The sequence below is a fragment of the Lipophrys pholis genome, assembly GCF_963383615.2.
Source record: "Lipophrys pholis genome assembly, chromosome: 12".
Taxonomy (NCBI): domain Eukaryota; kingdom Metazoa; phylum Chordata; class Actinopteri; order Blenniiformes; family Blenniidae; genus Lipophrys; species Lipophrys pholis.
In genome coordinates, this window is record NC_137641.1 from 25,416,281 (window position 1) to 25,430,021 (window position 13,741).

The following is a 13,741-nucleotide window of genomic DNA, read 5'->3' on the forward strand; positions in this document are numbered from 1 at the left end:
GTCTGAACGTCCGCATCAGGCAGAGAGATGATATCAATGTCACATCCTTGATAAATAAAATGAAACGGTCACAGCTGAATGTGGGGAACCTGGGTTAAAGTGCATTCAATGTAAAGACTAACACAGTTCATTGTACAAGTTTGCAAGGGAGTGGATGAATTTGGAAATTCAACACATAATGCAAAACCTAACTTCTAATTTCAAAATTGACCTAGATTGACCTTAGTGGCCATTAAAGATCAAAAAGTGTTTTGTTTTTTTTCTAGATGTGATGCAGAACTGAGCCGTGTGTTGAAACCATCATGTCCATTTCCACCCAGACATGCAGGGAGCGTCCTGCCGAGGCGTTTAAGGGCTTTGTCTCCCACCTTCAAGGCCGCAAATTATCAGCATTGTGTCTCATAAACTTCTCTAGAAGGAGTTGAGAAACGCATCGCAGTGACCCAGTTTTCAGATTTACAGCTTCAGTCATAACCCGCCTTCGTCCTGCCACTCACCAGATGTGCGAAGTCTTGTGAAACCCAAGCTGGGTTTTATACCTGAGCCTCAACGGTTGAGGGATGAAGGAAAAACATTCGCCCGAAGGTCGCGTGATGAAAGGGGAGGCCAGGTTCAACGGTCAGGGAAACGAGGACAGCCGAGAAAGAAGGGGGATCAGGGAGAGGGTTAAAACTGCAGGGGTGGAGCAGGAGGTACAGAGGTAACGGCCTGCGGTGACACAAGTGGAAAGTATTCACCGCAGATTTAGGGAGGACACTGTGCTGCCTGTCATCTACAAAAATAACAAGTGAAATTAGTGCGCAGTCATCTCCCCCGACTCGGATGTTAGAAAGTCCGTTTACCCTTTTCTGATTTATTAGTCGTCTCCAGATATAAATATCTACCCCCTCTCAGGAAACTTCAGCTCAGGCTGGCTTAGTCTTCATATTTTCAAAGAAATACATTCGTATTTGACATTTGGGCTCCGCTGGCTTATTAATCCTGTTCCTTGCTGCCAACACACCTGAAAGACCTGGTTTGTTTCATTTGTCCTTTAAAGAGAATATTTGGCTTCATAATTTGCCGTGAGGAAGTAGGAATGTGTTCAAGAGATTTGCTGAACACTGAAAATGTGACAATGGCCTGAACTGTATGTTTGCTTTTGCTGATTTTTTAAATCTGCTTTATTCATTTTTTTACTTAAAAACAAACCAACCAGTTGGTATTTATAAATTGGATGGAACTCTTGAAGTGATGCTGACTTGTTCTGCACACAGAATGAGTTTTTCATATCGTGAAACTACAGTTTCTCTTTGAGAAAGGTCGTGGAGCCGCCCACCTTTGGAGATCGTTTTGCCGAGATTTAACACAGAATTAAAATCTTTGTCGACAATCTAGAGGACACCTTGGAAACTGCACAGTCCTTTATTATAGTTCCCCTAAACTGCAAATTGGATTTTGACCGCCTCTAAGTTTTTACTTCTAATTTACCGATATCAGTTCAAGCCATGTGACCCAGACATGCATGTCTTTGTCCCGTGTGAGGAAACCTACTAAAAATCCATTGTGGAAATAGAAGCTTATCAAAACTACATCACATACAGCAATTTAGAAGAACATATGTTCATACGGAGCAGAATTCAGTTCGGTGTTTTGGGGGGGCTTGAAGACCCAGGTTTTGATTTTTCTCCGGAAAACGATTCGCTCTCCCGTGGTGTTGTTTGTGTTTTGAGGCACTGAAATGAACTCCAACTGTGTTTGGGTCAGAGTTTTGATTCATGTGCATGTGGTTTCCTTGTTATGAGGATAAACTAGATCCTACTCATAAATACAGGATTCGCATTGACAGAGACGGAGTCCAGTCATGGGTGTGTAGCGATACAACAAACGCACAGAAGAACGTTTTTGTAAAGTTTTAAAGTACCATCATTTTCTATAAGTAGTTTCCAGAAGTTGTTATGACAAGATACATTCTCTCTTTATTTTTCTAAATATTTTAAAACATGCTCATTTCCCTCCTGGAAGTCATGTTTGTTCTGCCCGTCCAGAAACCAGAGCTGGCCGAGACGTAACTTGTTTGTCTGCTGCATCCCAGATGTGGCAGCAGATGAGTGTGTGTGTGGACCGGAGAGTGTGCATACCTGCAGTGTGTGGGCATGAAAGGTTAGACAAAACTTACTCTACAGATACATTCTGAAATTCAGAAGGAGCAGACGTTGCTATGAATTTGCTGTGCTATCATAACTTTTAAGTCGGGGAGGCAAGCCGTCTCTTGTACCGAGACCAGACAGAAGGACTTTCTATTGATTTTCGCCGTGCCTGGCTTAGTCAGATCCGTTGGAAAGTCATCACTCCATAATCCAGGGAGGCTTTCCCACGCCGAGGAAGAGGCTTGTCATTTGACTCCTGCAAATTATAGTGTGCATGGAGTCCAACCGATGAAGTCATCTGAGAGATCTGTGGGCGAGGGGGAGTGCCGTGCATGGGATGCATTATGCCGTTTCACACTGTTTTACCCCGTTTATTGTACTGTATGGATCCTGGAGGCTCCAAACAGCTGAGTTATTTCACATGCAGTCACGGACGCTGAATAGAGCTGGTGTGCCAAGGCAGCTGTATTTTTATTTTCCCCCCCACTATTTTAGCGGTGTGTTCACAGGAGAGTAACGGAAATGGGCTATAATTACGGATCTTTTGTGTCTTTGGACCATGGCTAATGAATATTTTTGTGACAGATTCAATGAAAGACTGGCAACTGTTTTCCTTATTGAGCACGCACCGCAGAAAAGAGTGAAAAGAGCAGTGGAAAATTTCCATCTTCTGATAAAAGCAAGAAAGAACAAAAAAAAACATTCAGGTTTAAATGGTATGCTACAAAGAAAAGCTCATTTTAAAAAGCTGAACCGAGCAAATGTGAGGCATATTCATACAAAAATATGAAATGATTGATCATCAAACTAGGCAGAATGCCATTTTCTAGAAGAAAAAGATTTTGTGCAGTTAAATGTTTTTTGCTCAATAGACAAGTCAAGATTAGAAAGCAAAGCTTTTCACAACCTACAAGTACATTTTTTAGTCTTTCAACTTCCTTCTCTGCATTTGTTTGTGAATAATAGGCATCGGTATCTGCACTTCTTTGCAACAAAGTCCTTTTTTTCCTTTTCCCTGAACAGACATATAAGCTAATGTGACAGACAGGCTGCATTAAAGACGTCACGAAACAAAAGCTGCAGGTAAATGGACCACAGCCAATCTGATTAAACACCAATCTGATTAAAATCCCATCATGTAAACATTTCTATCTGGCTGAAATTACATTTGGATTCCACCATTGGCGGTAGTGTGACCTCGTTTATGATACAGTCCGAGTCCATGCAAGCCACACATTGTTTTCCCCTGTTGGAGCTTTTATTGCTACACAACATGAACATGCGACGTTTAACGCATGCAGAACCACAGCTGGTCGACGCAGGAGACGATGCTGCACCGCAGAAACATTTTAAAAGGCCTTGAAATAGTTGGAAAAACTCGACAGGTGTGAGGTTTACAATCATGACTTGCTTAAGCAGGAAGCACACAGTCTGGAGGCGACAAGTCCCAACGAGTTCATTCTGAATACTGGCGGACGTCTTGGTACAGCTGTCCACCTGTGCTTGGCAACAAATGGCCGACGTAACAGTGCAAAGCATGATGGGATTGATCCATTGACTGAGTCAATTGATCTTTATTTGGTGTTCATGTGAACGGGATGATCTGGTCTATCACGCGCAAAGAATTTGATCAGATTGACAGAAGGTGACCATATGAATGCAGCTCAAATTGATATTTGATTCCACTCATTAAAATAAAAGCTGGTGTGTCTCAGGTTTGACATTTTCCGGATCCGATCGCACTGTTTGGATGTGACACACAAACTTCGATTTGAGCCGCTCCTGTCTGCACAGATGCGAAACTCAATCGTTCTCCATCATTTTAGGGGGCGGAGCTTACAAATTCAACCAAACATTTCTAGTCTATGCAGAATTAGTGTCATTTGATATATTTTCACAGGCAGAAAAATGAGAGGCTGTGATGTGGAACTGAACTATTATCTCACAAACGGAACAAAAATTGTGGAAATGTATTTATTTTTCTATTAGGGGCTTTGAAATATGCGAGAGTGATTGAGTTTAGGAGAATGTCAATCAAGTATGTTCGAGAATAATTAGATATACTGTGTTTTTAAAAACCTGATTTTCATATATTTGCTCTAACCCGAACCCTATGAATCTACTACAGGTGAGATTCAGCCAGTGTTTTTGGAAAACTTTTCTGCTCACACTGAATCAAGGCCGTCTTAGAGCAGTCCCAAAATCCAGAACCGAAACCTTTTGTGAAACATATTTTAGCTTCTATGCTGAAACAAAATGTCTGAGTGTGGCGATATGTGACTCAATCAAACAAAAACACAAAACTTTCCTCTTCCTCTTGGATTTTCATGAACAAAACTACTTATGAGCCATTTTATTGGTTTCTTCATCATCCTGATACTTGATTTTTTCAACTTCAGTAATAATTTTTTCTTAATATGTCATTTTATCTTGACAGAAGTGTTTCATTCCAATCATTCCAGTCAATTAACTCCCTCAATCTGCATGACCACTAGTACATTATTGTTAGTATTTCTTTGCATAATGCCAGACTGTTTTTTGGGTGTTTTTTTTCACATTATGAACACATAATGACACACACACATTAATGAAAAGAAATGTTTAATTTTACAAGAAATTGCAGTTTACAGTAATGTAACAGGTGGCAGTTTAAAAGCCCAGTATTGTTTCACATCATCACACAAATCTTCTGTTTGTCTTTCCAGAACTTTCTTCATTCGCCGGGCTCGACCTTCAACAAGAGGTTGAAGTTAATATTTATTTCACTAAATACACAATGGGTGCACAAAGCCTTCCGGGCTGCCTTCTCCTCCTTGTTCTGCTCGGCTCATCAGACGCCGGGCTCGTGAAGAAACTCCTGCGGCAGCGGCGACAAACCCTGACGCCCCCCAGTGGACACAATATCTCCCTCCCCACCGCGGACCACCCGATGGTCTTCAACCACGTTTACAACATCAACGTCCCCGCCAGCTCCCTGTGCTCGGTCAACCTGGACGCCCCACAGAGCACGGAGCTCCCCCTCAAAGACGCCCCGGCGTCCTCCATCAGCCACCACGTCACCGAGCACACGCTCGACAAGGACAACCAGATTGTCTTCACCCACCGCATCAACATCCCCCGGAAGGCGTGCGGCTGTGCCGACGACCTGCCCGGCCTGAAGGACCTCATGAGCCGGCTGGAGATGCTCGAAGGAGAAGTTTCAACCTTGAGGGATCAGTGCAAGACTGGCGGGACCTGCTGCAGTGCTCAGGTCGCAGGTAAGCACGACTTGGGTTCATTTCTAAATGTTTTGTACTTTGACAGCCAGGACAGTAAAATAATCCTTCAATTATCCAAGTCTTCTTTGAAAAGTGCTTCACTCAGAAAACTTTGTAACCTCAGAAGCTTTATAAACCTACATCTGGTTCATTTATCTGTTCTGTGGAATTTAATGTGCGGGTGTCATTTTCTCTGCGCATCTGAGGCCAACAAAGCATCAATTAGCTTTGAACGGGGCTTTATTTGACTCAGCAAACCGAGACATGCAAATGCATTAACGTCAATAAAGAGAAATGTTGCACCGCTGATGAAATAACCCTTTAGAAACACTGAGTAATGGTCCTGAAAGGAAATTATCTGTTTGTATCTGTAATTTCCTTCAGAGATGAGAGGGATTTTGCAAGCAAGCAAATTTATTGATAAAGTACTTTAAAACACCACAGTGGGCCAAAAGGTGTATTTTCTTAAAGGACAAACTTACTGTAGGAAAAAAACTGAGACAATTATAATAATTTAAATAAACTAAGTGTTCAAAAACTAAATGGAGTAGGAATGAAACATATAATCTTGTGTTTCTTCTTTCATTAGTCTCCAATGTTAGTGGTTATAGTTGAAAAACAGAAAAAAAAGGTTTGTGGTTATCTGAAGCTTAACAGATTTTCATTCTCATTTAATTTTATGCTATAATTCACATTTAATCTGTTGATATCCCAGTTGTGATTTGTGCTGTTCGTGTTGCTCTCCTTCGTGAGTGACCACAGCTCGTCATTGCAACTTGCTCTCTGGACTTCGTTCGTTTTAACGCCACATCGGGGTTTTGAACACAGCTCCCCAACGCTCAAGGTGAAAAACTGTGATAATATTCGTGTAATATCGCGTCCAATTGATAAAGCATATGTGTCTGCTTCCACCCACTTATGGCGCTTTAAAACAACTACTGTGCAGCCATATTGGACAAGTGGCAACATTTGCAACCAGCTTTTGCAGCAATCCCAACAAAACAGAGTTATGAGGTCATGGTCGCACCCAGACACCCAACCGCATGTTAGCTTTCCAAATTCCCTAAGACCCAATTTATGTCATGAAGTAAACTGAACTGCCCTACTAGTGACCCACGATTTAAAAACAGCCCAAACTGAACCTCCTCCCTGTTTAGAGGCAAAAATAAATCTCTTACGGTGCGGCTTTAGTCAGAACTAATAAAGTGTTGTGGATGAGTGGGGAAACATCTTCAAAACATCAATTTGACAATAAATGAATGTCACATTTCACAGCTTTTTATTCAAGCGACAAATACAAGTTAAATCATCCAGTTGAAGACACACCTGCTATAACTGTCTGTGTCATGAAGCCTACCTAACAGGGTGGAGACAAATTGATTTGAGGAGTATTTCCACTTTTTGGGGGGGTTTGGCTCATGTTTGTTCCAACAAGGAGGCTGTTAAAACACATTTGCTTCACTTTTAGGCTGCTGTTTTTTGTCCATGTTTTTTTTAATTCTTCTTTCTACAGTTTAGTCATTCATTTAACTTCTGGAAGCTGCTTTTAGGTTGACACAATGACTAGTGTTCAATTAAGAAGCTTGCCAGCAGACTGTTGAAAGATGATAAACTGAAATGGAAATATTGGACAAAGTTGTCTGTGCTGGTGTTCAAGTACAAAACAGGATTAATATATACTCACATAGAAATTTTTCACTTGAAGACATTGCTGTGGTGGAGATGCAAGATTCCTTCTCCCAACTCACAAACAAACTACCGTAATTTTCCGGACTATAAGCTGCTACTTTTTTCACACGCTTTAAGCCCTGCAGCTTATAAAATGACACGGCTTGTTTATGTATTTTTATGGGTTAACAGGCTTCATGCCGCCAAATTGTACTTCCGAATGTAGATACATGCTGTTTTGAGCCTCTGCTTCTCCAAAACTTGCCCTAAAAGTGATATTTCTGCTCTTGGTGACCTCGTCTTGTGCTGCTTTCCATTGTCTGGAACTCCAGCAGCTGACTGCCGTGAGTGATGCGTTCAGGTGCATCACGTAAAGCTGGACTCCGTGACTGAGAAATCTTCCTCTTCAGAATCACAATCAGCAAATAACCAAAAAAATACTCTCTCTCTCTCTCTGTCTCTCTCCTGATGTCATTGTCTCCAATAAGTATTCCATCAAATTCCAAACCGAAAATTGCCACCAGTCCATGCAGGTAGAGAATATCTTACATAATCAAGGACCTTTCGGAAAACCCCACGAACCTTTTAGTTCAGGAAACCACAGTGATGCTGAAAAGCCCATTGTCCCTGCAGGGCTCTGCTTTCCGTTTCTAAACCAATTCTTTTCTCTTTTGAAAGGCAAGTTGGGAACCAAGCCATACTGTAATGGCCACGGAAACTACAGCACTGAAACCTGTTCCTGCATCTGTGAGCCTGGATGGAAGGGAGCCAACTGCACTGATGCCGAGTGCCCGGGAAACTGCCAGAAAAGAGGCCGATGTGTGGACGGAAAGTGTGAATGCCCGAAAGGCTTCGCCGGGGAAGACTGCTCAGTCGAGGTCTGTCTGGTCGACTGCGGCTCACACGGCAGCTGCGTGGGCGGCGTTTGCGTTTGCACAGATGGTTTCTTTGGCGAAGGTTGTTCTAAAAGCAACTGCCCCAACAACTGCGGAGGTCATGGCCGCTGTGACGATGGATATTGTATCTGTGAAGAACCCTGGACCGGCTTTGACTGCGGCGAGCTCATCTGCCCCAAAGACTGCTACGACCGCGGGCGCTGCGTGAACGGGACCTGCCACTGCGAGGACGGATTCTCCGGGGAGGACTGCGGCGAGCTCATTTGTCTCAACAACTGCGGCGGTAATGGTTTCTGCGTGGACGGCCGATGCGTCTGCACTGCCGGTTACAGCGGAGTGGACTGCTCCAAGCTCACCTGCCTGAACGACTGCAATGACAGAGGCACGTGCTTCAACGGGATGTGTATCTGTGACGCGGGGTATCAAGGTGAAGACTGCAGCCAGCTGGCGTGCGTGAACAACTGCAACAGCAGAGGTCAGTGCATCAACGGACAGTGTTCGTGTGACGTCGGCTTCCAGGGAGATGATTGCTCCGAGCTCTCCTGTCCCGGCAACTGCCTCAGCAGGGGGCGCTGCGTTAACGGCCAGTGCGTGTGCGAGGAAGGCTTTGAGGGCGAGGACTGCAGCATCCGCACCTGCCCTTCCAACTGCTACGGCCGCGGGGAGTGCGTAGAAGGACGCTGCGTCTGTCACACGGGCTTCACTGCGCAGGACTGCGGTGAACTGAGCTGCCCCAACAACTGCCAAAATCGCGGCCGATGCGTCGACGGGCAGTGTGTCTGCGATGAAGGCTTCAGCGGCGAGGACTGCGGCCAGAAAGCGTGTCCCAACGACTGCCTGGCCCAGGGTTACTGCCGCGATGGAAAGTGCGTCTGCCATGAAGGCTACTCGGGAGACGACTGCTCTGTGCTCGTCTGCCCGGACAACTGCAACAGCAGGGGGCGCTGCATCAACGGAAGGTGCGCCTGCGAGAGTGGATACGAAGGCGAAAGCTGCTCGGTACTCAGTTGTATCAATAACTGCCACGATAAAGGCCGCTGCGTAAACGGTCTGTGCGTCTGTGACGAAGGATACATCGGAGAGGACTGCTCAGAAGGTAGGAACGCTCTCCTGTCTGTTTGTGGCTCCTAAAAACTGAGATTCGTCTTTGTGTGAAAACAGATGTTCATAAACGGAATGCAAACAGACTTTGGCTCACACTTCTGATATTTCTGTGACAACACAGCCCATCATCAAAATTATACCACTGACTGTACTTCAAAACAATAACAAATACATCTGTACAGCTTTAACCCTCCCTGATGACAAACATGCCGAACTGGAAGCGTAACAAAGACAAAGACAGTTCCCGCTTATTCCTGATCATCTTGGTCTTAGTCATGCGTTCGGGTCACTTCGGGATTCGATGATGCCCTGCGCCAATCGTTAACTCACAACATGAATAGTATAAATCTCCTGGCAAAGAGTGCAATCCTCTTCGAGTAAAGACAGATTTCACTTCTATTGAAAAAAAGTGAAAAAAAAATGACCTAAAGAAAATACAGTGGGCCTGATGTTGGCATACCTCAAGGCACAGACCCAAAGAAATGAAGTGGTAGGCAGACTAACAAAGAATATTCATGCGACAAACAGACTCTTAAAGACAATTGACCTTTTTAGAGACAAGACGTGACTGAGTCCTGGCATGTTTGAGAGGTAACCGAAAATGGAGATCATCCTTAATATAAACAAGAGGGAATGAGGAGTTCACCTGCCAGATCCTGAATACTAACAGAACATTTAATAGTCTCTGAACAGGAAATAAATTACTGGCTGCTTTGAAAACATTAAAACATTTCTCTACTTAAAATAATTGTCATAGTTTGTTTTCTATTTCAAATCAACCATTTAAGAATTTATTTCTAACTCAGATTCTGATTGTGATTCAGTTCTTATTCTGACGTCTGATATATAATCGTATTTCAACAGGAAAGTTACTTTGGCCTTTCAGCAGTGTTTCCACAGACAATTGTAAAAGCAGGGTTAGACCACAGGAAAACACACAAACACACAAAAAAAAAAGCTCATAAAATGTGATCGTGTACTCAACACTCCGCCAATTTCTCCCAGTAGTTAAACACCCACCAGGTTTTGGCAGTTTATCTATGAATAAACATCTTCCCTCTCCTCTTGATGGATACGATTTTGCTATAAACCAGTGAATATTTTCAAATCTGGTATTGTGAACGGGGAATACAAGAATGGAAATACAAAAACTACAACACCATGAAATGGACTTGCTGTCGTACTCAACAGTTCATTCAGTCAATCATATAGTTTGCTGTAAAAACACAGATTATTTACATTTGAAACTTGGAAATGTACTTTAAAAATAATGTCCTGGCAGAAGTAACAGAAATAAGGTGCAAACTGATCAGGCGTTTTTTGAGCCAAGGCACTTAGTGATAAAATATTGAATGATTTGGGGAAGAAAAGTAATGCTAAGAGTAGAAAATGGACAATAAAATGGACAATTATTACGATTATTGATAAGTTTGTCAGTTCACGTTTTCAGAAGGTTTCCATGCCGTGACTTTAATTTTCTATAAAAGAATTCACTCAGCACTCGGCCGTTTCTGAGGACTATGAGGGAAGGTTTTGGTTTGTCTGAACTTGGCACCTCTTCCCTCCACAGCCAGATGTGGCGCTCTGCAGTTTGCATTAGCTGCCCTGTGGTGAATATTGAGTCACTGAGGACACGAGAAACCGAGCGAGACCAGAGCTTCAGCAGTTTCGATTCTGTGTTTCTTTGGTTTTTTCTCCCCAGTGTCTCCTCCGAAGGACCTGACTGTGGGCGAGGTCACCACCGACACCGTGGACTTGTCCTGGGACAATGAGATGCTCGTCACGGAGTACCTCGTCACGTACGTGCCCACCGTGCCCGGCGGACTCCTGCAGGAGTTCACGGTGACCGGAGACAAAACCGCCGCCACCGTCAAGGAGCTGGAACCGGGCTTCGAGTACCTGATCAATGTTTACGCTGTCCTGAGCAACAAGAGGAGCATCCCCGTCAGCGCCAGGGTGGCGACATGTACGTTGTTCCCGTGTTGGTTCCCTCCGAGTTTCTTCAGGAAAGAGTAACACGTTGCGTGTCGTTTCGGCCGCAGATCTACCGCAGCCCGAGGGTTTAAGGTTCAAGTCGGTGAGAGAGACGTCGGTGGAGGTGACGTGGGACCAGCTGGACATCCCTTTTGACGGCTGGGAGATCTATTTCCGCAACACGGTCAGTCCGCCCGGCTCTCTGATGACGTCCTCTGGATTCTATTAAACATCAGGGAAAAAGTGAGAGGTTATAAGCCATCGCAGGCTTATTGGGAGTCTCAGCAAAAACATGGATTTATTTAAGTGCTAACCATTAAATTTGCTGTGACATGTGGAAAACCTCAGTCTGGATGTCAAAGAGCTGCAGCTGAATCTGCCGCTCCCCCGCCGGGGCAGTGGCGCTTTGAAACCAAATGACTGTGGCTCTGGATAATTCACAGGTCTTTTTCAAGTCTGAGGTTGCTGCGAAGTTTGTGCCAACTTTTAGAAGTGTTTAGCTTCCCTGACCTTTAAGTTCCTGCTGCTGCCTTTCTGCTTCTTGCCAGGGCAGAAGCGTGTAAAGTTTTTTTTCGTTATCTTGTGGTGTAAAGCTGTCAACTGTGAAGGAAATCAGAAGCTCTTCTTGTTTTATAAGCATCAGAAACTGGCGGTACTGTCGCCTCAGTCATTTCCTCTGATATATTGACATTTGACATTTAGGAGAAGACCTAATCAGTGTTTCCTGTTAGTTTCTGTTGTTTGAGTTGACACGACCAAACACTGAAATAGGATGGGTGTTGTGTGTTAAATTGTATTTTCTTCATCCCGACTCTTCACTTTGAAACTTTTGTTCAATTGTGACATCAACTAAAGATGGTCATCACTGTGCAAAACCCACAAAATTATGATTTTTATTTTATTTTTTTATAAAGTGCACATTTTTGCAAGAGCCAACACTTCTATATACAAATTAAAAAGCCAAAACATAAATTCTTAGTTTTTGCATGCAAAAGCCACAACAATGCAAAACCTGCAAGATTAATGCGACTGAAGCAACTGGGAAGCAAAGGCACATGTAAAAGGGTTTTTGCGTTGGTGAGTCCCTTCTGGGCCGCCATAATTTATTCACCCCATTATCCAGTTACAGAAACTAACTGTTTGAGTTATACTTTGTATGTGTGATTGGGGTTCATTTAAGTTTTGAAGTATTAAAAAGTCATGGGAGTGGTATAACATTGTATATATTCTGCAAGCTGTTCAAAATCAATGAATGTGACACTGACCTTTTTTTTTCAAAACTTTTAATTCTTCTCTCTGAGAGCCAAAGCTCAACTGTATTCTGCTTTTTGTGTGATTTCCTATAAGAGCGTATTTTAACTTTTGTCTTTACGCCACGTGTTTATACAGAAAGAAGAAAATGGAAAAATCGTGAGCATCCTTCCGTCCTCTCAGAACCAGTTCACGCAGTCGGGACTCGGACCAGGACAGGAGTATGAAGTATCCATCAACATCATGAAGAACAACACCAGAGGACCCCAGACGACCCAAACAGTCACTACCAGTGAGTTTAAAGCACAGAGGTGAAGGTCGATGGTTGAAAACGTCCATTTGGCTTTTGTAAAAGTTCATCTTCTTTATGGCACCTATTAGTATTTCGGTTGGCTACAATAACTTTACTTCACGATACGGAAATACATCGATGTGACAAAGTGAAATTCCTTACAGTTACAGCAGGAAATCCCCGCTGTGTCGCCATGGCTCCCTTTCACCAATTTTATTTAAAGCGTAATAACTCACGCAAATTGGACCTCAGCCGAGCGCGACCGTGTCGTACAAGTCCTTTTTTTTTCACTTTCACTAAATCTTGGCTTTAGTTCTTTCTCTCTTCACGTTGAGACGTTTATGGCAGCGTCACTCCATACATTACGTGGAAACGCTTCCAGCTGCTCGTGCAGCCCCGATGGCCCGCCAGGGCCGAACGGCTTTCGCCGCACATGGAAAAGTCGTTTCGGTTTCCAGATTCGTGTCAATTCGCTCCCGGCGGGAGTCGCACCGCTTCATTCCTGATGTCATTTATTAGCATAGGCAGGAACCCGACACGGCTCCCACCGGCGAATGATGGATAAACCGTTCGTTAAGCCTCCCGGGTTTCTTTCAGCGCAGGTCCAGAACATAAAGGAAATACTTCTCTTCCGACGCGGGAGGTTTGGCTGGCGGACCTGATCAGTGAAAATGTGTCTTGAGAGGTTGTGTTTGTGTAAATTCTAGTCATTTTTCCATCCCAAGAGAGGTCACGCGGACTTTGTGTCATTGACTCTATCTATTCCCTCAGTTTAGTCTTTTTCTTTTAAACAGTCTATGCTGTATGGTCCAAATGAGTTTCATCTCCTGTTTGTTGGGTCAAAGTAGTCGCCTCACAAAACCTACGATCCTGGGTTGACTTTACTTGTTCTCATTGGCCTGGACATTTTCTCTGAATACTCTGGCTTCTTCCCAATGAGTTGCTTGCGAGGTGAATCCAGTGGCTCCTAACCTGGGGTCCAGGAACCTTTTTGGAAGGGTACCAGACATCACAAAAGCCCCCGAGGCGTTGCGTCCTCTGAGGTTGTCAAAATTTGATTTCCAGATGCTAAATGAAAACATATTAAGGGGTTTCTACAATCTAATGAAGTCCTAATGAAGTCCCTATTGCTTTTAAGTTAGAGGTTCATGCTTTTGTTCGCTCATTAGG

The 13,741-nt window shown here is 43.7% G+C and overlaps 1 protein-coding gene across 1 annotated transcript in view; it reads left to right on the forward strand.

Annotated features, from left to right (window-relative positions):
• Nucleotides 1–13,741, forward strand: part of LOC308117965 (tenascin-like) — a 54,601-nt gene that overhangs the window by 19,542 nt on the left and 21,318 nt on the right. Inside the window, exons 3-7 of the mRNA XM_080477098.1 lie at nucleotides 4,835–5,386; nucleotides 7,733–9,046; nucleotides 10,757–11,020; nucleotides 11,097–11,212; nucleotides 12,418–12,571. Of these exons, the coding sequence (XP_080333224.1) occupies nucleotides 4,906–5,386; nucleotides 7,733–9,046; nucleotides 10,757–11,020; nucleotides 11,097–11,212; nucleotides 12,418–12,571 (2,329 nt within the window). The 5' untranslated portion in view covers nucleotides 4,835–4,905. The remainder of the gene's footprint in view (nucleotides 1–4,834; nucleotides 5,387–7,732; nucleotides 9,047–10,756; nucleotides 11,021–11,096; nucleotides 11,213–12,417; nucleotides 12,572–13,741) is intronic.